We start from the raw sequence: 27,101 nt of genomic DNA, 5'->3' as shown, positions 1-27,101 counted from the left end.
TCCTCTAGGGGGAACAAGTACATGTTAACAGTAACATGCTTGTTTACCAAATGGGTGGAATGTCTCCCAGCACCAAATTGCAAGGCAGAAGCAGCAGCTGCCCTGATGATCAACCACATCTTCTCACGTTTTGGCCTTCCCCAAAGGATTGAGTCAGACTGAGGAAGTCACTTCACCAGCAAAGTGATGAAATAGATATGGGGATACTTGGGGTAAAAAGAAAACTTCATATTGCATTCCGCCGATACTCTAGTGGGGGAGTTGATAGGTACAATAAAACCATTGTGAGCATTCTAAAAAAGTTTGTGGCAGATTCTGGGCCAAGTTGGGACATCCGATTACTGCTTGTCCTGATGGCCATCAGATGTACACCATCTTCTGTGACCCAAAGGTCTCCATTTGAGCTAATGACTGGATGAAAAATGGTGCTACCTCAGCATCTGCTCTACCGAACACAAGAACAGAAACTGATAAACACCTCCACAACACATGAATATGTTGAGAATCTAGGAAAACCCCTTCAGCATGCTTTTGCGTACGCTCAGCGCAATCTAGAGAAATCGGCAGAGGGGTGAAAACACACCATGACTTAAAAACAACCAAAAAGGAATACCAAGTGGGAGACAGGGTCTACTCGTACAATTTTCAGAGGAACCAGACTAAGGAACGGATATGTCTCCCCTCCTGGCGCGGTCCCTTTGAAATTGTAGACAAAATTTCATCTGTCGCCTACAGAATCCGCATCCCCAAAGGAGAGCTTTCAGAAGAGAAATGGGTCTACATTAATCAGTTCAAAAGTTGTCACCCCAGACACACGTTGCAGCTGATTATGGAGCCAAAGGAAAGTCAAATAGAGGAGACACCTGGAGAATGAGAAGAAAGAAAAAGAGAAAGCAGAAGAGAATAGGTATATCTAGCTAACAGGGTGTACTTTTCTTCATTGTTATTTTAAAAATGTATAACAAAACCATTGGTGTAAAAGTTCAATCATATCTTTGCCTTGTTAAGTAATTTGTTTGATGATATTGTTCAAGTACCCCTGATAAATGCAAATATATGCCTTTTGCCACTGATGTCAACCTTCCGAGAAGACTATCACTGAAAGATTCTAAAACCTGTTTTTATCTATCTCCTATTAGAGTACTAATTCCATTCCCTCCTAGACCGATGACTGCGCTGGGTCTGCTGAGCACATATTCCCTTGCATCACAAAACTGCGTTTTTAGCAGTTACAGAAGTAATGGCTGCACTGTCTCTTCTGAGCACATGTGGGGCGAGATGAAACATAGACACCCCGAGAATGGCTACATTTTGTTTTCTCATGTGAACCCAAAGGGAAGGATTCCAAGACAGAATGGCTCCGCGCTGCTATGCTGTCAGCTCAAAACTTCAAACTTAGACAGAAAATGTTATGTGTTTAAAATGACCTTGCGCTGGTGCTATTTGTATTTTTATTTACTGAATTTTATATAGCGCTTTAAGCCAAAGCGCTTTACATGAAACAACAGGAATACATAAGAAGCAATATAATACAAGTCATGAGTCAATAACCAAGAACAATATGCAGAACAATTTGCCAAGATCATTGGAAAACCTGAGAAGGGTAGAGCAGATGAGGGAAATGGTAGAGAACTGTCAGGGGGGAGATTGAAGTAGGTGGGATTTTAAGGAGGAGCGGAAAGATGATTATGAGGAGATGGAGCGGATAGGAAGATGGAGAGAATTCCAGTAGAGTGGGGCAAGGAGCTGGAAGCGAGAAGGGGCACATAGTGCAGGTGGGACAGTAAGTAGGAAGAGATCAGCAGAATGGAGCGGGCAAGAGGGAGAGTAGAATGATAGGCGGGAGGAAAGGTAGGGAGGGGCAAGATCATGAAGCGATTTGAAGACGAGACAGAGGAAGTTGAATTTGAGTTGGGAGTGAAAGGAGTGCCAGCCAAGTAATGAGAGTGAAGAGGAGATGGAGTCATGAGGAGAGAGGAAACAGAGAGTATGGATGGCAGGGTGGTAGAGGGATTTAAGGGGGGCTAGATGTGAGGTGGGGAGGCCAAAGAGGAGAGCTGAACAGTAGTAGAGACGTGAACAGATGAGGGAAGATATTACACAGTTTGGTCCCAGTAATGCCCATCTACATTCAGGCTTAACATCATCAAATGAGGGCCAATCCTCTCTGAACGGCATTGTTGTGTCAAGTAAAATCTGTGAAGAGCAGAGAAATTAATTTCGGTCCGCATGGCCAGTGTTTACTTTTGCAACAAATGAACATATACACAGCTCTTCACAAGAAGCTCTTTCTTTCTTTGCTTGGTGTCAGTTTCAAAGAACCCATTTCATGAACATATCCCTGTGTGTAGAAATTGACCAGAGCTATGAAAGCTTTCAGAAAGCAAAATACAAGAAAAAACACATTTTGTTAAATGGACATACAAATAAAATGAACCTGTGTTACTTTGCCTTGCAGAGAAATTAAATAACAATATGACAGCTAAATTGTAAAGAATACTGTAAAGTGCCCAGAAACACAACTGCACATTTGGGGAAGAAAAATTGCAAAAAAAAAATATATATTTAACTTTGTTTATTTTATTTTTCTTCACAAAAAGAACGTCAATAGCCTAACTACGGGAGGAATTCCTGTTAGACCAGTTTGGCTTAAAGACCAAATGTCGCAATTCCCTGTGATTTGATACAGTCGGGGCAGGGGCCCTGTTCAATCGACTGCCAAGTGTGATAATTACGGGGTGCCTCAGACTGCATGGCAGAGATGCCCCCAAGAACAAAAGGGGAATCCAACCCATGTATTGCGTCATAAGTGTTAAATCCACTGCATTCAAACTGAAGGACTTCAAAGGAGAAGACATGGCAAACTCTGGGCAAGTGACCAGGGAAAAACATGTGGCTGGGGGATTGCAAAGACTGCCCACTTTTGGGAACAAAGCCAGCTCATTTGATTTAAAAGACTTTTTACATTAAGACATTTATGTTAGTGATCTGAATAAGCAGTAATGTGAAGTTATGGTGGTTTTTAATGTCATTTTTGTTTCAGCAAGATGAGACTATTTGGGTCTTCCTAGCATGTGGGGGATACAAATGGCATTAAAGAGGCATTTCTGAGGAAAGTGTACATGGTACCGTTATGAAACTTGATGGTAATATGCCCGACACTGTTAGGCTTATGTGTATCCATTTGTAGAATTTTAGGTGAAATATTTTCCATAGAAATCGCAAAAGAGTGTCAGAAGGACAAAACAGCTTCCCACAAACTTGGGATCTGGAACGGCATATTCCTTATATAATATGGGGTCTGCCTATTTAATTTTCAGGAGGATAACAATCGTAAATATAAGTGTTGTTTCATAACTGATTTTGGCAAAAGTAACTGTGGTATAACAAAGCACATCATAAAACACACACCCTAAAACTGATGTCACTTCCCTGGGTCCAATCTGCTTACAGGGAGGCAGCGACATCCAGAGCCTGACCTATCCCATCTGAGAGGTATGTCCAGGTTATTTCTGCCCAGATAGTAAAAATCCTCTGATGTCATCCTGCTTATAAAAGGAGGAAGCAGAGAGGGAGTCAGGACATTCAAAATTCAGGAAATTCAAAATTTAGGACATCCAAAATCCAGAGGTCCAGACATTCAACATTTCACATTCACCCTGCAAGACTCCAGACTCCAGAGTAAGGCCAGAGGTAGCTAATCCGATCCAGGCAGAACCTCTTATCAGGCAGAACTATCTAGAACCAAACCCTAAAAAAATCCCAATAATTTAGGGAGAAAGGAGGAAAGGCTGTGGACCCCTTTGGGAGAATCCAGTGACCAGACCTGTCTTTGCCCAGCTGATGCACCCCGCTGTCCACTGTGACCTAACCTCTGTTGCCCCACTGTTCCCTTAAAGGAGAGCGCCATTGCTGCGCAGTGACCAGATCCTTGTCCCGCTGTTCAGAGACCCAGTTAGCTGTCCAAACTACCCAATTCAAGTGCATTTTGTAAGTCTCACCCCTCCCCAGTAACCAAAAAGCTGCATACACCGCTCTGCGACCTTGCATGCTGTCCAATCCTATAAGAAATCTATAAGTATCCTAGTAACTTCTTAAATTGTCAGAATCCTTTGTGTGTCCTGTCCTTAGAAAAATCTGTGTTAGTCTCCATGTGTTAGCGCAATTCTTTGCAAATCATTTCAGCCCGTTGTGTAAATCCTTAGTACTATTTTGAATAAATTAATTAATTTCCCATAGGGATGAACGTGGCGTGAATAGGTTAACCTTGTGAATTAACCTCCTTGCGTACTGTGTCTTTCTTTAATAATCTAGCCATTTAAAATATAGTTGCAGTAGAACAAATCATTTTGCTAACAAAACCGAGTTTGCCTGGCAAAGTGTTTCCCTTTTAAAAATCAGATTTTCCTTTCCTTTTAAGAATCCCACACTGTCAACCATAAAGAGTCACCCTTTTACTTTAGTATTATACCTGTTATGTGCCTTTGTACCTCATCAGCAAAACCGATTTTCGAGTGCCATTTTGCTCATTTTTCAAGGGTTCAATCCAATTTTGGCTTCTAATTCAGGGGTGGTAGGTCGGCTTTTCAATCTGATTTTTGCCTATTATACCCGACTCCTTGCTACTCCTCTCCACCCACACAAAGCTTGGTTAACAGGGATTTGAGGGAATGTTGCAGTGGTTATGCCTAACCCTGGTGCCATTTAAAAGTATTACCCAAAAAGTAATCTTGCTTTCATTCATTTTTGCATTAATGTGTCTGATGTTAGAAAGTTAAATTAAGTGTATCCTATAATTTTACTGTGGAATTATTGACACACTGGTGATTGCTGCCCTATTTTGAATATGTGTGATTTTCATTTGAATTTTTAAAATAAATATTTCATTATTACACACCGGCCTGGTACATGGTCCATTGTGACACGTGGTGTACGTCAAGGGGGGGGCATTGGGTGAGACGGGTTGGCTGCCTTCTAAAAGCTGAATCTGACATTAATAAACTTGAAAGCGTTTTTATTGTGGCCACATCCCTGGCCAGTGCAAAGAATACTGGTCTGGAGTGTGCCGTATCTTTAAACCGGTCACACAAGATAATGTTGAGATCTGAGTACAAATGAAGACAATGCTGATGTTGGCTTAAGAATAGATGCATTTCTCCACTCTAATCATTATAATGCCTTGGAAATTCTTAGAAATCACACTAAACCTACTTGCACCTTAGTTCACAAACTGAGAAGTGCACTCGCCCCATGGTGGCGAGTCACAATATTTAACATTGCTTTATGTAAAATGGTGCAGGGGTAGACATTTCAAGCTGCTAGCAACAAACCAGCCATACAAAGTCACTTGCCTCCTCAATTGTACACATACACACAGTACTCCATCTCACACTCACAAACAGTTAATTATCACTAGCCAGTCGCATCTGCAAAGTTATCACTCTGATGATGCATGTCACCATAAGCACACCTCATATTTGATGCAACGCTGCCACTCAGAGGGCAGCCATGCATAGTGAAATGTGTATTTGCCATTTAATGCAAATAAAGTTTGTTTGCAGTAAATGTCAGATAAAAGTTTCAAACGTCCCTATATTCGCCAGAAAGGTTCAATACGCCCTTCATAGAATCTATTTGCCAATGCAAGTGGGCTAGTAGATTTTGCGAGTCCTGATTGTACTCTGGTATGATTGTAATAGTTCACAAAGCAAATCAGAATGTTTTAATAAAACGCAAGGTATTTGAAAATGAGAAGAAAACAGCAGTATCCTTCAGTTAGAGTACATTGTAAAATCATTGTTTATGAAATACCCATTCCATGCCCTTCAACAATAAACAGAACACGCTTTAAAAGTCATATGGAATTCCCTATTACAGAGATTGATATTCATCTTAAATTTGAATTTTTGCCATTTTGAAAAGTCTACTGCATATACAGAAAGAAATACAACATTCGCAATGTCAATCCTATGAAGTAGGCAACCAGTTGACTAGGGTTCTTGTGGGAGTTGTCATTGAAGGACATACAAATTAGGCTTTAACAACACTAGGATTGACTATGTTCACTTTATTTTCATTGAAATGATTGCAAAGTCTACAGAAGAATGCTTATCTGGCTGTTTCAGTTTATTATTGTCGGCAGCATGTGCTTTGCTGTGGGCTGGGTGTGGGTTGGGAAAAGACCCAGATTACCATTTTGGGGAGGAGACCCAGATGACATTACCATGTTTGATACGTTCACTGTCAAAGCAATGGACATTAAATGCAAAAGGAATACACCAGCTGTTTCAGAAAAACAGAATTAAGATTTACACACTGATGTCCCCATCTAAGCAATGGCTTTTAGGAAAACAGGTAGGGTTTACTTAAATCAGACTTCAGCCAATTAACCACACATTTCAAATAAGAGTAGCAGACACACGGGGCGCTTTCTATAGTTTCCTGGTGAGCAAGTTCCATTTGGGTCTGCAGAACTGACTGGCCTTGGTAAGAAGCAGCAGGTATTCTAAATCATTTACCAAAACAAGTCAATCTGCTTTCTTGGCATAGAATTGATATCTTCAAAGTCCAATTGTTTTGACCCCTTTTAAAGCAATGTTATCCTTCTTAAAGAACATTTTTATGTTTTACTTGGTCTTGGACATGCAAAAGAAACCGTGTACGTTTGGTTGGGTATTCCCTAGTGTGTGATAAAACAAAGTTTAGAATGCCTAAGGATGCAAAGTGCATTTAAAAACTTCTGCTCTTCCTTTCATGTCTACAGTCAGGATAACTGGAGCCATGTAAGTACTAGTGTATGGAAGGGAGAAACCAAGAAGGTGGATGTCAACTGTTCCAACGTGCATTTTTAATCCATCAATTTTTATTGTTTTTAGGTAACTGCCCTTAGAAGCCATGGGCTTTTGGAAGTTTTTTGCCTTTTCCATTTACTGGGTTTATAGTGGTTTGTATAACTGTCTATTGTTTCGCCAATGCTGAAAGCACTACTGTGAGTATATTTTTCAGTTTTACTGTGCCATATTTTAGGTGGCTATAAACATTGTTGATTGATTGTAGGTTATATATTCCTAGAATGGAACAGGAGAATATTGGGATGCCATAAGTATGTTCAACTACATTATCACAAATACTGGAGATTGCCTATTGTTTTACTAAACTATTTTACTGCCCGTATATTATCTCTACAAAAGAATAACTATACATAAGAAAAGAGTGAGAGCATTATGTATTTATGAGTACAAAGAGGGAAGTGTAAATTATTGTCGTTTTAGCTATACAAGTGTGCAGGGAAGTTATTGATGACATCTAAATATTAATCCCTCACCAAGGGTAATAAGAACTGTTTACAACAACAGTACTTTTTTCCACTGTGAGCCATCAAAGTGAATAACAGTAAAAACGAAACAACGCCATAAAATAGAAGTCATACCATATCATTAAGTTAAAAACAGTGATCAAACATATCATAAGAGATAATAATTCATAATCAAAAATCAATTTTATTTCTATCAATTATATGGGGCTTTTTAATAATGTGTAGGTTCCTAAAACACTAACAATACATCATCAGAGATTGTCGACACTAAATTAACTGCTATGTGCAAACATGGCTAGAACAAAATAAAAGCCTCATCAAAGAGGGTTGCTAAATGCTAGCACAATTGAGGAAAGCCAACGTCACAGCTAGTATAGCATGCTATGTTCCTTATTCTCTGCCACATAACATGCCAGAGCCATATGTTGACAACATCTGAGGTGTAGATTAGGCCTTGGCAAAAGGGGTATGAGTAACTCCTCATCAATCATGAATGACAACACTATATTTAGCCAGGTCTCCTGTCTATCTTTTAGGAGTTTTAAGAGAATGGTAGTTGTGCTGCTGTTCAAAGAGTACAGTAGTGTCTCAGTAGTGTCTCCCCTTTTCCATTATGACTGATGGTGACCTCATGCCCTTATAGCCTAATGAACAAACAGGCATATTTCAAATTCTATTTGTTATCAAAAATATTCAAGAGTCCTCACTGGTCAACTGTATTTTCTTCACCAGGTGAAATGTAGGAGTTGCAATGAAAACAACACAGAGAAACAGATACAATGAGCTTTTCAATATATCAAACATTGCAAATGCAGCTGAATTACATTTTGTCTATTGGCTTCTTTACTAAAAAGCAGAAGCTGAAGATTTAGGCAGACACCATACATTTCTATGGATATTGTAAAGCAATCTCCAGTTCTACAATGATCTACATCCAATGTTAAACTAAGACTCCTTTCAATAGAGAACATTATTAGTAACCACGACTCAAACTTATTTCTGCCAACAACATTGAGCCATGGCTCAAAATCTGCAGTCACCACTAGCCATAGGCTAGAGAAAATGTACTCTTGGTGAGTAAGACATTGGGCCTCATTATGACTATTGCGGTAAGGCAACAACGGCAACGGTAGTGCTAATGGCGCCGTTGTTGGCATGCCGCAACATAAAGTGTTTGCTCGCGGGTGCCGCTCTGGACGCCTGGTCATACCTGGCGTGCAGAGCGGCACCCGCAAGCTGACCAGGATGGTAGCAACGGTACCGTTATGAACTGTACAGCTGCTACCAGTCTCCCCATTCCCATTGAGCCCTATGGGGGCTCAAATGGGAATGGGGACATACCGGCTACGGGTCCCGCGAAAGGGAATTACCGGCCCTCCAAGGTCGGAATGGCCCAGTAAGTCTCCTTTTGTGTGACCCGGAGCCGGACCATAGTTTGGGGGTAGCCATGCCCTTATTAACGGCATGGCTAACTCCAAACTCGTAATGAAGCCCATTGTGTCTTTTTTTATGGTTGTCTGGTAGTTTGCAACCTCAAATTATTCCCCCTGATTGAGCTCTATTTACTCCTGTCCATGCACAGTAAAATCAATAAATCCCTGCTGGAATATGTAGAAACATTTATATTTTCTTAAAATGGATGGGCCATCTAATGGAAGCAGTTGCTATTGTGCTTATCAATAACATTATTTATAATAAGAAAAGGTGGAAAATGTGCCCATTGCAGACCAGTTAGCACATTAGAGAAAGCGAGAGGCCTCCAACTGTGGTAAGTCCTTGTAAGTGGTGTCCTCAACTGAGTGGTGAGAGTTGTATTTTAACAGGGGAATGCAAATCGAAATTTGCCCCAGGCTTTACTACTGGGATTAGAGTGATGATTGGGCAAGTAGGCATCCAGCCAAGATTGGCACCTGGCCAGAGAAGGTCTTATCATGACAATGGTTTAGGGTACTGCCTCAGGGGTCATTAACAATTGCATGATGTTGGTCGATTGCAGAGGCAATAGCCAATCCCAGTCTACCATCTCGGGTTCTTCTTTTTTTTACTGAATAGATTGTATATGACCTATGCACAACAGAATTTCATATTGGATATCATAATACAATGTCTATCTACACACACATATATGCTATTTTGATGGTATTTCACTATTTGAAAGGTGAAACCCAACAAAAGGATTAGTTGTGAATTGCAGCACTGGAAATACTGAACAAAGACTGCTGTGTTATCTTCTTACAAGTAGCCCTATGCATTCACAGTTACTTCTACAATAATGTAATTAAGTGCTCACTGTACCTGGGTAATCCTCTGAGACGTGAACTGAATAGGCAACACTATATGAAAAGAAAAAGGATCTTGTTATGGTCATTCATAACTCCCAAAAATAAAATTGAATATTAAAAACACATCATAAAATTCAGTTGTGCTAGCAACATTTATACATGATTATTACTAGGAAAGAGTGGTATTTTGAAATTAATAACTAGAGGGGTGCAAAATTAGGATATTATGCTTCCACAATTTCATGAAATGTTGACTGATATCTTACAAATGGATTGAAATCTTGCAAAGATCAAGTTTTATTGTGATAGTGAAATGGAGGATCTGCAAAAATACTTTTGGCAGGATGAAAGTATAACGCAAGCCGCATTGTTTAAATTAATTTTAAATATCACATGTATAAGAGTTGATTGCTCACACTATTGATATTTTTTTTCACAATGTGAGGCAGTAGTGATTGTGTCATACACATTACTCAAATATTGAAATATTGTTATTTTTTTCTGCTCCTCAAGCTATAAAAACCGATTACTTATTTTATTCAAAAATGTTGGGATTGGATGTTAAAAGATATTTTGTTGTTGAACTTAAAGAACTTCTGAAACGTATATACAATAAATTAACTTCTACAATTAATTCACACATTTTCAATGAACCAATACAGACTGCGGGCCTTATTACAGGTCCGGCGGTAGCCATGCCGGTGCTACTGGCGGGACACCGCCGGACCCGTAAACAATTACCGTCGCCTGACTTCACGGTGCCACCGGGCTATTCCAAGTCAGGTGTCCGGGAAGTCAGGTGCTGGTAATTTTGTTAATCCCAATTCCCATGGAGTTCCACATGACTCCATGGGAATGGGGACTTGGGAACACCGTTAACAACGGTGCCGATGCTCCCGTGAAAACTCTGCAGGCGGGTGCCATCGCGCCCGGCAGGTTTGACCCTGGCGGGCAGAATGGCACCCACCCACAGAGTTGTAGTGTGCTGGTCCGGAAACAACAGTGCCGGTAGGCTTACCAGCACCGTTGTTTCTGGACCGAAACATTTCTAATGAGGCCCTATGTTTAAAGCGAATGACTAAACCAAATAGGATATCGCTATTAATATAATCTTTCTATAGAAGATGTAAATGGGCACATTTTAAAATGAAGCTTCACCTACAATTCGTTTTTAATGCAATTTTATAAATGAAGTCTTTAGTATAATCAGAAGAAAATAAAACTGAAATCTATCAATCTGCTATTCATTTTATTCATATGTTTATGATTGTTATATTGTTTATAATTGTATTTCTAATTTAAACTGTGTATGATCAAATGCACTTTCATACATTATGGCAAATTGCAAAGATCTACAGTAAGTGCACTTTTATCACAGATATTATTCATATTCAGAACAGATCATCCTGATGCGATCCTTTTCATCTGTACATTTTCATATGAACTGTTGATTTTTGTACTATGTATAAATATGGAATGCCTCCAGTGACTTAAGTAACATTTTAATTAATAAACTGTCTGAACCTTTGGAAATACCACGGATTTCCTCGATGTACCTCATACCTGCCTCCTGTGACATTTCTAACATAATTGGTAGTTTGTGCATAACATTTTTGTAATTTTCCCACAATTATCCTCAATACTGTAGTGACATTTTAAAAGTTATTGTCCAAGAAAAATATCAAATTAAATATCATGTGTGTCTGACACACCCAGCCAAATGCTATGGTAATGTTCTTCCTGTGACAGGCTCTAATCCCAGCATGGTCAACTCAGCCTTTCATCCTTCCGAAGTGGATAAATTGAGTACCACACTGTTGGATAATAATGTCATCTGTTATTTCATTGTTCTGAGTCCAAAGGGTGTGCAGCACTATATAAGAAATAGACATTATTATTATATCATTATTACATATTAAACCTTTCACAGTAATTCATGACATATTCATCAAAATTTCCCAATTAAAACAATTATTAATACGTTATGTTAATGGGACTTGTAGAGCGCACGCATGGAGGCATCATGGCGCTAAGAAGCCTGAACAGATCAAACCAGCAAAGAGAAGCATTCAGAATAATAAGGTTTTTAATTTCCTCCGGAAGGCAAGATGATCAGCAATCTTCCGCAGGTCGAGAGGAAGTTCAATCCGGGCCTTTGCTGCCACAACGGAGAAGGCACGAATGCCAATGTGGGTGCGCCTAAACCGGGGGACTGCTATCAGAAAAGCAGAATAAGAGCAAAGAGCGCAGGTAGGGAAATAGCACCCAAATTTAATTTGCAGATACTCTGCTCCGATACCATTGAAGGGCCAGTGAACTATGCACATAGATTTAAACAAGATCCGAGCTGCCACAGGGAGCCAATGAGTTGTCTCAGCAAAGGGGACATGTGTGTACCAAAAGGAGGGCGAAGAATAGATCTTGCTGCAGCATTCTGAAGAAGCTGTAGCCAGCGGAGCAGGTATAAAGGCTGACCTAAATAGAGCAAGTTACTATAGTCAACTCCACTTAGGATAAGGGGAGCAACTACCGGGCCTGGGAGTCAGCAGGAATGAAAGGAAAAACCTTCCTTAGGACCCGAAGTTTGACGTGGCCGGTATTACAGACTGCTGCCACCTGCTCCTCCATGATGAAGGAAGCAGACATTTTTATCCCCAGGTTTCTTACTGATGCAACAGGTGAAGGGAGTGGGCCAGGGGAGGAAGGCCAGAAATCATTGGCCCAAAACAGGAGAGGGGAGGAGGTACCTACAACCAGGACCTCCGTTTTGCTTACATTTAGCTTGAGCCAGTTTGAGGTCATCCAACCTCCTAGCTCTTCAAGGCACTTCCTTAAGCGGGCTGCTGTGTCAGACTGAGATAAGTCCAACCGCACCAGAATCTGGGTATCGTCCGCATAGGAATAGAAGCGAAACCCATGGGACTGAAGGAGAACCAGCAGGAGTCTAATGTAGATGTTAAACAAAATGGGGGACAATGCCAAGCCAGGGGGACCCCGGAAAAAATAGAAATAGGGGCAGACCGAAAAGGTGGAAGGGACACCGATTGTGAACGATCAGCTAGGAAGGTCGAGAACCAATTAAGAACTTGGCCTAATAGGCCAGCAGCAGATAGCCGAGAGATCAAGGTGGAATTATCAACGGTGTCAAAAGCCGCCGATAAATCTAGTAACAGGACGGCTCTGACACCACCCTGATCAACCAAGCATACACGATCAGCCAATACTGAGTTCAGGACTGATTCCGTGTCTCTTCCCGGCTGGAAGCCGGACTGGAACTCATCAAAGTATTAGGAGGACTCAAGGAAGGTGGATAGGAGAGGAGATACCAAAGCCTCCAAAACCTTCATGAGAAACGGCAGTAGAGAGATAGGCCGATAGCTGGCAAATACTTCAGGATCAGATGAGGGCTTTTTCAGCAGAGGGATAACCAGGGCATGTTTAAGTGAGGGGAGAATAACTCCAGTGGAAAAGGAAAGATTTACAGCAGAAGTGATGTGATCAATTAGGTTACCAGAAGTTTCCTTAAAAAGTGCCAGAGGTATGGCATAAACTGGAGAAGCAGACTTTAAGCGCTGAATACTAGAGAGGATATCAGAGTGTGAGAAAACATGGAAGGTGGACCAGGTTCCATTTACAGGAGGAGGATCGACATCAATCCTATTAGGCGTGGGAGCCCTAGCCTCCTCATTTATGGCATCTCTGAGAGGCGATATTTTATCCACAAGGAACGAGGACAGGGAGTTACATAGTGCCTGGGAGGACAGCACCGCAGGACGACTAGATATAGGCGTCGAGAGAGATTGTACCAGGTCAAAAAGGGCCTTGGGCTTATTTAAAGCCTCTTCCACCGTATGCCCAAAATAGGCTTTCTTAGCATTGATGATGGCCACATGGTAAGTGGTAAGAGTGCTACGAAAATCAGTTGTAGCTACGCATGATACATGGCACACCATTTCCTCTCAGCTTGTCTACAGTGATGTTTGAGGGTACACAATTCCGCAGTAAAACAGGGTTCTGAGGGGAGGCTTCTTTGTTTGCATAGTTTCATCAGTGCTAATGGGTCAGCCGTGGCAGTAAAGGCCTCTTCTAGGGTGATCAGGGAGCATCTGTCTACCGAACCACAATGGGCTAGCAGGGAGGTGGTGAACACAAGGTTACTGACCCCTCGCCAGCTACGTTTAAAGGCAGCTGGTTTAGGACCAGGGGGAGGAGGAGTCTTGTCAGAAATATTTTTGTCAGGGCCATTAGGTTGTTACATATTAGCCCACTGCGTCATGTTCCCATCTTTTCGTAACGAATTACCACAGCCCATACGATCTCATGTTTGTTCACGGAGCCCATGCATTCCCACTGGATACTGCCGGATGTTTTATTGTTAAAGTACAGATACATGAAAGTGCCGATTCCAATGCGAACACAGCACTGACATGCAACACAACACACATCTATTTAAATAAAATGTGCGTGAACACAGGGATCGCCCACCTCCGGTAACGCTCTCCGCTGTGTGTGTATCAGACTGCGGGCATCTTAGTGTACGCCCGTCATCTGTGCACCGGATTTATTACAGCTCAGTAGTCATAGAAAGGGGACAGGAATTTCGTAAAAACGTTTCATTTCCATGTTCTCGTCCCTTTATAACCTCTTATATAGCCATGTATTGGATTGTAATTCTCTTGGATTATTTGTCCTTGTCGATATTAAATTCTAACTATGTGTATAAATACATCCCACAAACTACAGTAATGCTGGGATATGTAGTACCAAGCTATCTTCTCCACTGGGATTTTGCCTCCTCATTACATGTTGCAGAAACGTCACTGATCCCCAATCTCTATGTCCTACCCAAATCGGTAGTTCCTAATTCACCCCCGGACTGATTTATTATACGGGCGCATGCCAAAATAGAAGGAAGTCTATATTCCTCACTGCTTTATAGATTGAAGACTATCATCGCACATACATGTAAAGATATACTGGTTCTTATTACCCAGGCCCACCATTTTATATATGCAAGGTGTCTATTGCTATTTTGGATGAATCGGTTATGCCAAATAAGGTCAATGTAGATGTAGCTTATCAGATAGTGAGCAGGAGGCCAACGCCTGCCCTACATATTTCTCCAAAGTTACCACTGTCAATGGTTTTTGCCATCTGCCGCCATAGACGCTAGACTTGTGTGGCCCACATGTCATCATCTACTAATCATATTATTCCACTCCACTGATACATTTAATCCATGTCGTAGTGTCGAGTGTTTAGATCCAGTGTTGCACAATCTTATGCAGAGTCATTGCCATATTTCCACCACGTGCCTTTGGTTTAATAACCTGGAGTACGAACCACCTAAGCTCAGTAGAGAAAGGTTAGAATTACTAGTCACTAGTTCTCGCGCACCTTCAGTTTACCCTCACAGAAAGGTTAATGAAATTCATTGAAAGTCATTTGTCAAAAAGACATTTTTTTATTAATTCGATATTTCCCTCAACACGTGTTTCCCCAATTTCATTGGTTCTTCAGGAGGGTATCATAGTCCTGGTTACATTCTATTAGATTCATTCAGTACAATGTATTCAAAATGCATGTCTGAAAAAAACAACAAAAACAATTTTTGAAAACATAATAGATATACTTATGTTTCAGTGTAAACAAAAACTTAACAATTTGATTCAAAAGAACCTCTGTTTTTGATTTAGAGAGAACTGGGCAGTTGATTAAATTTGGTTGCTGATTCTGTTAACTATGCGGATGGAAACACGTGGGGTAATTCACACGTAATATAATAAAAAAAGAGAAAGTTAATGGTGGAGATTCTAATTTTTTGAGCATTCTCACCTGGTTTGGCGTTTCAAGAAGGTTATGGAATTCATGCAGAATTCTTGTGATTTAAGAATATGCTCCGTTGATGCCCCTAAGTTTGTTCAAACAAATTCTAGTTTGCGATTAGCGTTTTATTCTTTAGAATTGTGTTCTTCGCGAAATCACGGTTATGCGCAAGTATCTGAAAATGAATCAAAAACGATAATGCATTTTCTTGGTAATTGCTAGTTCGGTTTCAGCAGTCTGTATATTTCAACAGTACAGATATGCTTTATAGAGCATTAAGTCCTTACCTTAAAGTCTTCAGATTGAGACTGTTCCGTTTATATAATCGTCCGGCTTGCAAAAACATTGTTGGGGCACAGACTGACTTAAAGATGGGCGCCTTAAATAAGCCGTACGTCATGGTGTTCTGCAACGCCATTTTGGACTGGGTGAGTTTAGTTTGTTCTATGTACAATGTTATTTAGACTATATGTTATGTTATGTTATGTTATGTTATGTTATGTTATGTTATGTTATGTTAACGGTACTTATATAGCGCACCGTCACCAACGGAATTGGTCCCCAGGCGCTCTGGAGGAACTGTAAATGAGAAGGTGGGGTGGGTTAGTAAGGTGAAGAAGGCGTAGGATAGTTGGAGGAGTGGTGTACTGTTGGCAACTTCAACTCGGTAGACACCGGGTGCTGAGCTTTGGTGTGAGTATTGGATTGGTGTCAGTCCGTGTGTGCTGTTGGTGCGGCTTATGTGTTGTTGCAGTGTGGTGAAGTGCGTGCAGCTGGCTGTGCGAGAGTTGGTTGTGTGAGTTTTTTTAAGTATGCAGAGAGTTAGAGTTTATATTGGTTAGTGGGTTATGTGACATTTAACATTCAAGCATTCACAGTTCTATCTAAGTGTGGCACTTGCTGCCCTACACAATTCAGTCTGAGTGTGGCACTCACCAACCCTAACAATACCATCCAGATATCACACAGGCCAATGTTCATAATTCTATCAAAGTGCGGGACATGCCAACATTCTCAATTCCTTTTAAGTGTAGTGCTTGGCAATCTTCATAATTCCGTCTATGTGTGGCATATGCTAGCATTCACAATCCTGTCTAGATACGGTGCAGGCTTATGTTCTCAACTTAAGTGTGGCACATGCTAACATTCACAATTCTGTCTAGATACGGCGCAGGCTAATGTTCTCAACTTTAAGTGTGGCACATGCTAACATTCGCAATCCTGTCTAGATACGGCACAGGCTAATGTTCTCAACTTTAAGTGTGGCACATGCTAACATTCACAATCCTGTCTAGATACGGCACAGGCCAAAGTTGGGAATTATGTCTGAGTGTGGCACATGCAAGCATTCACAGTTCCATCTAGGTGCGATGCAGGCTAGGATGAGGATTCCATCTATGTGTGCACATGTTAAGAATTCTCTAAGTGTGGTGCATGCTAACAATCTTGATCCCACCTAGATGCGAGGCAGGCTAACCTACACAGTTCCCTCCAGGTGTGGTACTAGTAGACATTGGTAAGTAAGTTGGTATGTATTGCAGAGCAACATTTACAGTCCATTTGCAGTGGTTGCAAGTCTTTCTAAGTATGCATTATGTAAGTCTATGGCAGTCTATGCTATGGAAAGGTAAGGTAAAGTGTCAGGGGTTTTCTGAGTAATTGCTCTACACCCCTCCCATGCCACACTCACAGTTTCTGTTGGTGTCTGCCACCTCCTGGCTTCATTGGCTGGAAGGCGGGCGGGGGAGAACCAGGGAAATGGATAGGGGGTTGCGGGCGAAGGCAACCAGGGCTGCACTCGGACCTGGGGGGGTCCCAAAGAGATCAAATACAAATATTTGGGATCACACAAGGGTCTGGGGGCACAACACTCACCAGGTGCTGCAGGCGCATGATATGAGCAAGTTGGATTCAAGAATAGGTAAATGTGAGTCTATTAGATTATTCAAATTTTTATGAACAAATAATTTCATATTTGATGTCACTTGATGTCACCCGAAACGTTCACTTTAGCGTTGCACCATTTTGGATTTGGATGATGAAACCTATTTTTAAGAAAAGTGGTTTAACATGATTCCAAGAACATATTGGGTTTTAGCATGATTACGAGAACATATTAGATTCTAATAGTGTTAAAGATACCTGTTCAGTTTGTAAATTATAGTTTGTTCATGAACATCTGATTTTTCGAAATAAATGCATTTTAGAGAATAGATGCATTTTATTCGATTAATGGCATGTATGCGCTTGTCGATCAAGTAATTTTAATGATAAAAAGATGGCCAGATTACCATGGATGTGCTCTTTTCTGAGAACACAAAATGTTTCTATTGCTTCTTGCGTGACATTGTAATTTAGTACAATGTCTAATTGTATTAAGATAAGCATTTTCCTGGTTGTTAGACTGATAAATTATAATTATCAACACAAATTTTTGTTTAATCACATATGCACAATGATTCAGGAAATGAAATTTACAAGAAATGTCCTAGTTCTGAATCTGAGTTTAAGCCTGTGTGAGACAACAGTCCAGAGAACATATCCAGAATGCTTCCCATTGTCTTAGTCTTTTTTCCATGTTGCCGCCTCTGGGTGATGTTTCTACTTTTTCCAATCTGAAAATTTAGATTTAATCCATTTGAGTTTCCAGATGATCAGTTAAAAATGTGTAGGCCAAGTGGGAATCTGAGATCTTTATTAATGATGGTTCTTAAATGTTACAAAATCCTTGTTTTAAGCATCCGAATGAGGCTACCCACATATAGTTTTGAGAATTGGCATTTTAAAGCATACACAACAAATTTGCTTTTGCAGTTTATGAAGTCCTTTATATTGTGGTCATAGCCATTTGGCATTTGAATCTTAGTTAGCCCATTTTCGGCATATTGGCACATTGTGCATGTTCCACGTTTAAAATTTCCTGTTAGGGTGGTGGCACTCCACAGTTGTCTAAGCCCTTTAGAACGGTCTAGTCTGAAGGAACTTTGTGTGAGAAACGAGAGATAACAATCAAACCGGCAGATAAAGGCAGGTGGATTGTGATTATGGAAACATCTAAATATTATAAAGAATGCATGCGCCTGTTGAGTCATACAAAAAACTTGACCAAGACCCTACCACCAGGCTACAGGATGAAATTAAGAGCCTGACTAACCATGCAGTAAATGAAGATTGGCTGAGTTTGGAAGAAGGGCGTTTTCTCAACAAGACACATCCAAAGAAAGCAGCCTTTTATATTCTTCCCAAAATCCATAAAAGCAAAGCCAATCCTCCTGGGAGACCTATCGTCTCCGCTATAGACTCTCTCCTTGAGCCACTTTCGGTGTATACCAAATTATTTCTGAAACCATTTGTTCTCCTAATGCTGTTATATGTCAAAGACACCCCAGACATGATCCGAAGCATACAAAATGTCACCATTGAACCCAACGACATTTCTGTGACTATGGATGTTGAGTCCTTATATACATCAATACCCCAAATGGAGTGCTTGGCTGTGCTGAGTGAGTTCCTTGACCAAAGAAGCACACCACATATACCACCGATAGGATTTATCCTAGAATGTACAAGTCTAGCAATGACAGAAAATGTATTTTTGTTTAAACAACAACTGTTTAAGCAACAAAAAGGAGTTAGTATGGGGGCTACATTCGCCCAAGACATTGCTAATCTCTACATGGCCAAATTCGAACAAAAATTAAATTCTGGGACCAGCAATGGACTGGAACAACAATTGGAGTACAGTAATCACTTAAGAATTTGGCAAAGATACATCGATGATGTATTTATTAATTGGAGGAGGTCCATCACATCCTTGATGAATTTTCATAAATGGCTTAACACATGTGATAGTAATATCAAGTTTACGATTGAGTTGAGCTAAAATGAAGTGAGCTTTTTGGATCTGATTAGGAAATCAGGGGAGAGACTTAATACGACACTGTATAGGAAACCCACGGATAGAAACACCCTCTTGCATTTTTCTAATTTTCACCCGGCAGGACTAAGACAAAATCTCCCATACGGCTAGTTTTTGGAGAATTTGCCGGAACTGTTCTGAGAAACAGGAATTTGACCTACATGCAGCACAACTCAAAGAAAGGCTAACTGAATGAGGGCACCCCAAGAAATTGGTCAAAGGCAAATTAAAATAACCAGGTTACTCACCGTATTGAGCACCTTACTCCTAATCCATATTCCCCTTGGCACCGCAGCACTTTGTAAAAGCATCAACATTTTGCAAAAATGTTGGTCCTTCCTCTCTTTTACGCGGGGTACTGCACGCGGCCGTAACCCCACCCATCTTAGCTCCGCCCCGTGCATCGCCCATCAGTCCTTTTCTATCGCCAGGTCAGAGACCTTTAAGCAATAATAGAGGAACCTTATTAAAGGGGATGGCGGGCGGGGGTATGGAGGAAAGGGGACTATGGGTACAACATATTAGTATCTCCTGATCTCTCTGCCTAAACCCCTGCTTCTTATCATTAATAACCATTTCTTCTGCGAGAGGGTATCAGTGGTTGTACAAGCCACCAATTAGGTGGAGTCAATGCAGAACTGCATTGTTTCAACAAGACTAAACAAATAGACTGTTTTGACCTTCTTTCGGCCCCCAACCATTTGTCCTGATGACTTGTGACCAATTGAGTGAGTGATTCAGTCATAAAAATGAAATCAATATTCAACCATAAAAAAGGACCAAAAAAAAGTAGATCCACACTCCCAGTCGCCCTTCATGTTGCCATTTAAACAAATGAGATTCCACCTTCTCATAAATGTGGTCCACTAAAACTTTCTGTGTTACTCTACCAGATACCCCTGTTGCCACTGCTACTGGATCATCTCCATGTTAAGACATTCCTTCACAAAAACAGTTAAAATCGTCCATACACATTACAAAACGGGTTCTAATATTGTATGCCAATGTGCTAGATTCAATTCCTCCCGTATTAGAACCCCTGAAGTAAAAATTGGATTTAAATACAAATTAATCATAAGCCATTCAATTGAAATTGATTCAGACATGAACTTTAAGACCCCAATGAACAGACTTTCCGAGTCTGATTCACACTGTTGAAAACGCAGACTCAAGGAGTTCTTTACTGCAATCAGTAAGCCTCCATATGGACTCCCCTTTGCACCTTTCTTCACTGAGATTGAGAAGCCATTCAATATTGGTGTTTCAGTCTGCCATGACTCTTCAAGAGCCACTCTGACAGATGCTTTAAATGTCTGCCACTCATCCATCCGCAAAAAACGATTGAATCCTCGAGAGTTCTAACTCACAAGCTTTATAGAAGAGTTTTTAGAGAACGGAACGGATACCCAACATTATCCTGAGTCACTAACTGAGCCTGCCAACAAGTCCCAATTTGCTTATCTATCTGGGAACTATTATTGATTACACACGTTCCTCCGCCCCTATCCATCCTCTCTTTTCAACGCAGTCCACTACCCGTGGGTTGTCTTGGCCCTCCATTATTCCCACTCAATCTCATAATAAGTTGGGCATGGGTGTCCAGCCTTCAGTTCTGTGTTTGAGTCTGAATAGGAGGGATCCAGGCCAAACTTCCCTGTGCCTTAGCAACATGGGTAAAAATAAGTCTATCGCCCTCATAATAGGAAGCTGTGTATTATTTCTCCTGACCGACGTTGGAAAATCAGGAACATTCAACAATACTTGATCGTCATATGGAAACCCAATTTCAAATACATACCCCATTCTTAAAAAAGAATGAGGATGAGACATAATAAAAGCAACTGTTTGAACATTTCTCAGATATAAACAGGCCCAATTTTGATAATTTACTGAGTCTGTCAACACCACCTTGAGAGGTAAGTACCCTAAGCTGCGGGTCTATGAATAACAATCTCAAGAACGATTTAAAAACAGCTCTCTGATGTTGCCAACAGTTTCGTAATAGTGAAGAGCCGCAGAGGGGAAGGCGGGAGGGTTCGCATGTGAATCCATGCCAGACCCATGCTGGAGAACAACAGTTATAGGTAAGTAACTTGTTCCTTCTCCAGCATGGGGTCTGGCATGGATTCACATGCTCATGAATAAAGAATACATAGCAGTACACACATGCACAACCACGGGAGGTGGCAAAGGCTCAACATTAAGCATTACATCAAACTCAATATTAAGCAATTCTTACCTCCTCACCAGGCTCACCGTAGGCAAACAGGTTGCGCAGCACTGCTTGGCCGACCCTGGACTCCTCCCTGGAATCCCAATCGACGCAGTAGAATTTCGGGAGGCATCCATGGTCACTGTCTCCTGGTGGCCGGGGGTCTGGAAGTCCATGCCCGCCGTCAGATGCGCGCGGGTGCCCCACCACCGGATCGCTCGTCGGAAACTCTCGGCGAGCGCGATCCTCTCCTCGAAGCTGCCCGTCGTCTGGATCCAGCGCGCGTCCAGGAACGGGGGCATCCGGAGCCTGCACAGGCGGATGAGGTAAATGCAAGAAGACATCATTCCAAGGAGGGACTTGATGGACCTCACTCTGGCCGCGTCCGCAACCAGCATCCGCTGCACCTTGCCCAAGATGGCTCTCGTCCTTTCCTCCGACGGAGAGGCCAGAAGCGACACTGTGTCGAGCTTCGCTCCCAGAAACAGTGCGTCTTGCGCGGGCACCAGGTGGGACTTGGCGTAGTTTATGGAGAATCCCAGGTCCGTGAGTAGTTGGACGGTCCTTGCCGTGTGCTCCACAGCGAGCTCCTTCGTCTTCGCTCGGATGAGCCAGTCGTCCAGGTAGGGGTAGTCGTGGATCCCCTCTCGGCGCAGCTGCGCCGCCACCGGTGCGAGGCACTTGGTGAACACCCTGGGTGCCGGCCTCAATCCGAAGGGAAGGGCTCTGAACTGGTAGTGACGCCCTTGGACCACGAACCTGAGAAACTTTCGGTGTCCCTTTAGGATGGGAATATGGAAGTAGGCATCCTCCAAATCCAACGACGACAGGAGATCGCCCACCTCCAGCTGACCCAGGACGTGTTGGAGGGTGACCATCCAGAACTTCTGTGCCTTAATGAATTTGTTCAGTCGTCGTAGGTCCAGGATGGGACGCCATCCTCCCGTCTTCTTCTTCACGAGGAAGTATCTTGAGTAAACTCCGGAGCCCCGAAGCCTCTTTGGGACGAGCTCGATGGCGCCCTTCTTGAGCATCGCCTTTACCTCCAAGAGAAGTTGAGGGACGTGATGTTCTTTCCTGGCCACAGGGGGGACGCGCGGGCACCTCTTTAGAAACTCGAGCGCGTGACCCTGAGCTAGGGCGTCCAGCACCCAACGGTGGGTGGAGATGGACTCCCACACGCTGATGAAGCTCGCCAGACGGCCTCCCACCGGGGTGCTTCGGTGGGGGCCCGACCCCACGGCCGGTTCAGTCCTGCTTCGACGAGGCTTTGCCGCCTTGTCCTTCTTGGCGACGACGGCGGGGTCCGCCTGACTTGCCTCGTCCCCTGTAAGCTTCCTGTGACGACGAACGGGCCGCTTGACGGTAGGTGGAAAATCCGCCGCTGGAACCTTTGGAGGCACCCTGTTTGCCCCCGCCACTCCGAAAGGGCGGCCGCCGTTGCTGGAGAACCCCAAGAGCCTGGGCCGTCTCCGTGTCTGCCTTGATGGCTTGAAGGGAATCGTCCACTGTTTCCCCAAACAGGTTGTTTCCGTCGAAAGGCATGTCCAAGACTCTGGTCTGCATGTCCTGACGGAAGTCAGTAGCCTTGAGCCATCCACGCCGCCTAAGGCACACGCCGTTGCCCAACTGGCGAAATCCAGTGTCAGCGATGTCTGTCACAATCGTAATGGAGTGGTCCGACGCCACCTCTCCTTCCTGCAAGATCTCTAGGGCTTCCGCCCTCTTGTCGTCCGGTAGGAAGTCCAGCAGGGGGGCCAGTTTGTAGCACAACTCCCTGTCGTAGCGGGCTACGATAGCCAAGGCGTTGGCTGCCTTAATCGTCGTCGCTGCAGACGAGATGACTCTGCGTCCCATCGTATCTAATTTCTTTCCCTCGCCGTCCGGCGGGGAGGTCGACGTAGAGGCTGCGCCCCCCCCGCTTTCTTGCTGGCCGCCGCGGAGACGACCGAGTCCGGGGTCGGCTGTGCCCGAAGGCACAAGGGGGCCGCGTCTGGGACCCGGTACTTCTTCTCGTACCGATCCCTTCTAGCCGGCGTCGTGGATGGGTTCTTGAGGAGGGCGAGGCCCTCATCCCAAATATCGTCCAGTAGAGGTACAGAGAGGACCGTCTTCCTCTTGGCCTTGCGCCGTTGATAAAGGAAACTTTCCTTCTAGTTCTCTTCTGGGCAGAGCTGGAAAAGCTCGGATGCCCTGGCGATCATGGAGTGAAACGATCCAATCTCGTCGGGCGGGGAAGCCCGGGTGGGAGGTGCCGACGGCAGATCCTCGTCGTAAACCTCGTCGTCTGTACCCGTCGCGGCCGTGTCAGTCCCTGTATCATCCCCACGTGTCGTGGACGGGGAGGAGGGCTGAACAGGGCGCGATGGCTGAAAAGGAGGTGGAGGATGAATCCTTCTACTCTTAGGGGGAGGGCTCCCAGAAGGGCCTGGCTCCGGGTCCCCCATCGGGAGCGGTTCCTCCGCTGATGGCAACGACAGTCTCGTCCTTATCTCCGAGCATAAGGACTGTATAGCCAACAAAATGGCCGCCAAGTTGTCTTGCGGCACTGGTTGAGGGGAGTCCGACGGGCGGTCAGGAGCCCCGTCGGCACCCTCGACGTTATCGTCGTCTCCTACGTCGGGGTCCCTCCCGACGGGCTGGTCTTCTTTCACGCCAACGCTGTGGCTTAAGACTTCGATCAGCTCTTCCTCAGAGGTTGAGGCCGAATCCACGACGACCTCCTGCCCCCCCTTTTTCTTCTCCGTCGGAGGTTTCACGGGGGTCCTGTCGATGGGCATAAAAGAGGACTCCCTCCGCGGTGGCAGGGAGACTCTGAGCCCCGAGGTCGACACCACTGGTGTAGCCTCCACAGGCTGAGCCAGGGCCGCCGCAACTGTTTCGATAGAGGCCTTGACCGGATGGATTAAGGCTTTCACCACCTTAGGTGCGCTCACCGCCTTCTCCTTGGGGGGAGGGTCACTGCCTCGCTCCCCCTCCGATGGGGCCTTCGAGCTCGACCGGGGTCTCTCTAGGAGCTTCGCCGGGTGCTCGGCCTTCCTCTTACCCGAACCAGAGCGTTGGCTCGTGGTTGATGGCGCCGGGGAGGATGCGCTCTGCCTGGCGCCCGTAGAGCCCGACCGTTCGGCGCTCCCGGTGCCAGCGGACTCGCGGTGCTTGGCCTTGTGTTGGACCCCCGTCGCCGGGGCGTCCTCAAAGGTCTTAGAAGACCGCTCGGACTTCTTCTTCTTCTTCTCGCCTGACGGGCTCTTCCCTTCCAGCCAGTTGGCGAGACGTTGATGGCGGTCCTTCATGGTCCGCTCCGACATATTGCCGCAAAACGCACAGTCCTTCTCCACGTGCGTCTTGTCCTCATGTAGGCAGTAAAGACAAAGGGAGTGTTCGTCCTCCTTAAAGACATTCTGAAGCTGGCATCCAGGGCAGACCCTGAACAGCTTTCCGGGCGTCGAGCTTCCCTTCTCCTGGGCCATGTCCGAGATGGGCCTGAGAAACTTCTGGAGTCCTCCAAAAGCGTGGCTCGACGAAATCTTCACCCTTGAGGGGCGTAGACGAATCCGACACGGGTCCCCGTTGATCGGATGAAGAAACGGTGCAGCTTGAGGCTCTTTTGACCGAAAAAGAGAAATTTTTTGAGAAAAAACGTGAAAAAAATAGCACTAACGCTCGAGAGCAATAGCACGAGGATCCCAACACTTGAACGTGTGGTAAAAATCTGAAGATGGCTGCCAGAGGCGGGGCTTAGGTAGAGGGCAGTCATTGGCTGTGGTCAGTATGACGCAGAGATCAGTGATTGGTTACTACTACGAAAGACAGATCAGAAACGAAACTAATACTGATTTTTTCTTTACAGAGGATTCCCAGCCTGACGAAGGGGAATATTCATGAGCATGTGAATTCATGCCAGACCCCATGCTGGAGAAATTATGGATCCTAGATTTGACCCACCAAATTACATTGATGCCAGCCACCGGCCCAATCCCCAAAAATTAGTTGTCTACACTTAACCAAGCAATAACACTCCACACTACAGAGATAAATACTGCCACTAACAACTATCGAAGCGGACTGCTTCAAGGAACACACTGATACTTTTTCTTCCTCCTGGTACTGCCACAGGCTACTCCCGACTTTACACCAGCCTACAGTATCTTCTGAGCCACACCAAACTAGGTCTTATCAGGGCCACAGGGGCAGCCTGCCAATTTAAAGTTTGCCAGTAAAGCAGACAGTCAAACCACCCCCAGTGGAGCTCCGGGCTGTTGAGGACACCGTCAGTCACCGCCAACCACCACAGAGTAGGTATGGAGTGCCACACATAACTTTATACAAGACATCTTACAGAAGCCCTGGGGCACCGGGTATAGTTCCAATGGTTCTGCAGCCATAAGGGGCAAGCAAAAAGAACACTGCCACCCCTATTGAGCAGGAATAACATTAGGCATCTGCCAGCAGCTTTCCACTACATACAGTTACATAACAGGGATAACAGTTCCATTTCAGCCCAGGGCAGCCTTGGGTGGTGGGTCTTTCGGTCTGGGGGGCAGTGAGTCTCCCATCCTTAATCCTGCACCCTGCACATAAAGAAACACTTGTTTCTATATTTTTCTTCAGGCCCTTCATGGGTGCCATTTCTGACAATCATATCGCCATTGTTGTAAATAAGGATATCTGGAGGCAGCAGGTAAGTTCATACAGGTACCATTTATTCAGGATGACATAGGTAGATGACAAAGTAGATGGGCTGGGCCACAAAGGGGACCAGATCCTCAGGCAGGACTCTCTGGCTGCCACCACCCAGGCTAGCTGGCACAAACTGCCTCAGTTGGAACTCTCATTCACATGCAAACATTCCATACACACAACAACAATCTCACGATGACCGCATTCACTCAGGTAACACAGGACTGAAGATATAACAATATCCTTTTAAAGACCATTGTGCCTTTTAATTGTCTTTAACCCCTGATTCATTTTTTTTTAATTGTTTATTTAAGATTTTACTACAACAAGGGAACATCAATCACAAAGCCAATACAAAGCAAAAGTGGCGAATCACAACACAAGAAACAGCATGTAGAAAAAAAAAAAACACATCCCTGCAAAATATCCATTCCATTTGCCAATACAGGGTTACATACAGTTATTTGCTAATATAGTTCTAGGAATGCATCCCACACCTTAGCATGCACCCGCAGCTTCCCCAACCGCTTATGCATCCCCTTCTCAATATTTGCCAGCGAAATCATTTCATCAATCCAGCTATCTGCAGTTGGCGGAATCCGGGATTTCCAGCTTCTCAAGATTAGCTTCTTGGACACCGACGCTCCTCTGAACGTAAAAAAATTTCTTAGACACAGAAAGATCTTCAAGCAACTCACCAGAGCCCAGAACCATCGTTTTAAAATCCAAATCAATGTTGCAGTCCAGGACCCGCAAACACACATTGCAAACCTCATTCCAAAAGCCCCGTACCCTGACACAATCCCAGAGCATATGTTCAAGAGTTCCAACATCCAAACCACAACACCAACACACATCTGAATCAGA

At 43.8% G+C, this 27,101-nt stretch overlaps 1 protein-coding gene across 3 annotated transcripts in view; it reads right to left on the bottom strand.

The window, feature by feature from the left end:
• The window catches only part of PARP8 (poly(ADP-ribose) polymerase family member 8), a 1,351,312-nt gene that overhangs the window by 1,104,826 nt on the left and 219,385 nt on the right, over positions 1 to 27,101 (bottom strand). For all 3 annotated transcript variants that reach the window (XM_069627250.1, XM_069627248.1, XM_069627249.1), the window contains exon 3: positions 9,611 to 9,648. In XM_069627250.1, coding sequence (XP_069483351.1) covers positions 9,611 to 9,648 — 38 coding nt within the window. The remainder of the gene's footprint in view (positions 1 to 9,610; positions 9,649 to 27,101) is intronic.

This window comes from Ambystoma mexicanum, chromosome 6p (assembly GCF_040938575.1).
Source record: "Ambystoma mexicanum isolate Mex_15411 chromosome 6p, UKY_AmexF1_1, whole genome shotgun sequence".
NCBI classification, from domain to species: Eukaryota; Metazoa; Chordata; class Amphibia; order Caudata; family Ambystomatidae; genus Ambystoma; species Ambystoma mexicanum.
The sequence above is the reverse complement of the archived record's forward strand: the minus strand, read 5'-3'. Positions and strand labels throughout refer to the sequence as shown.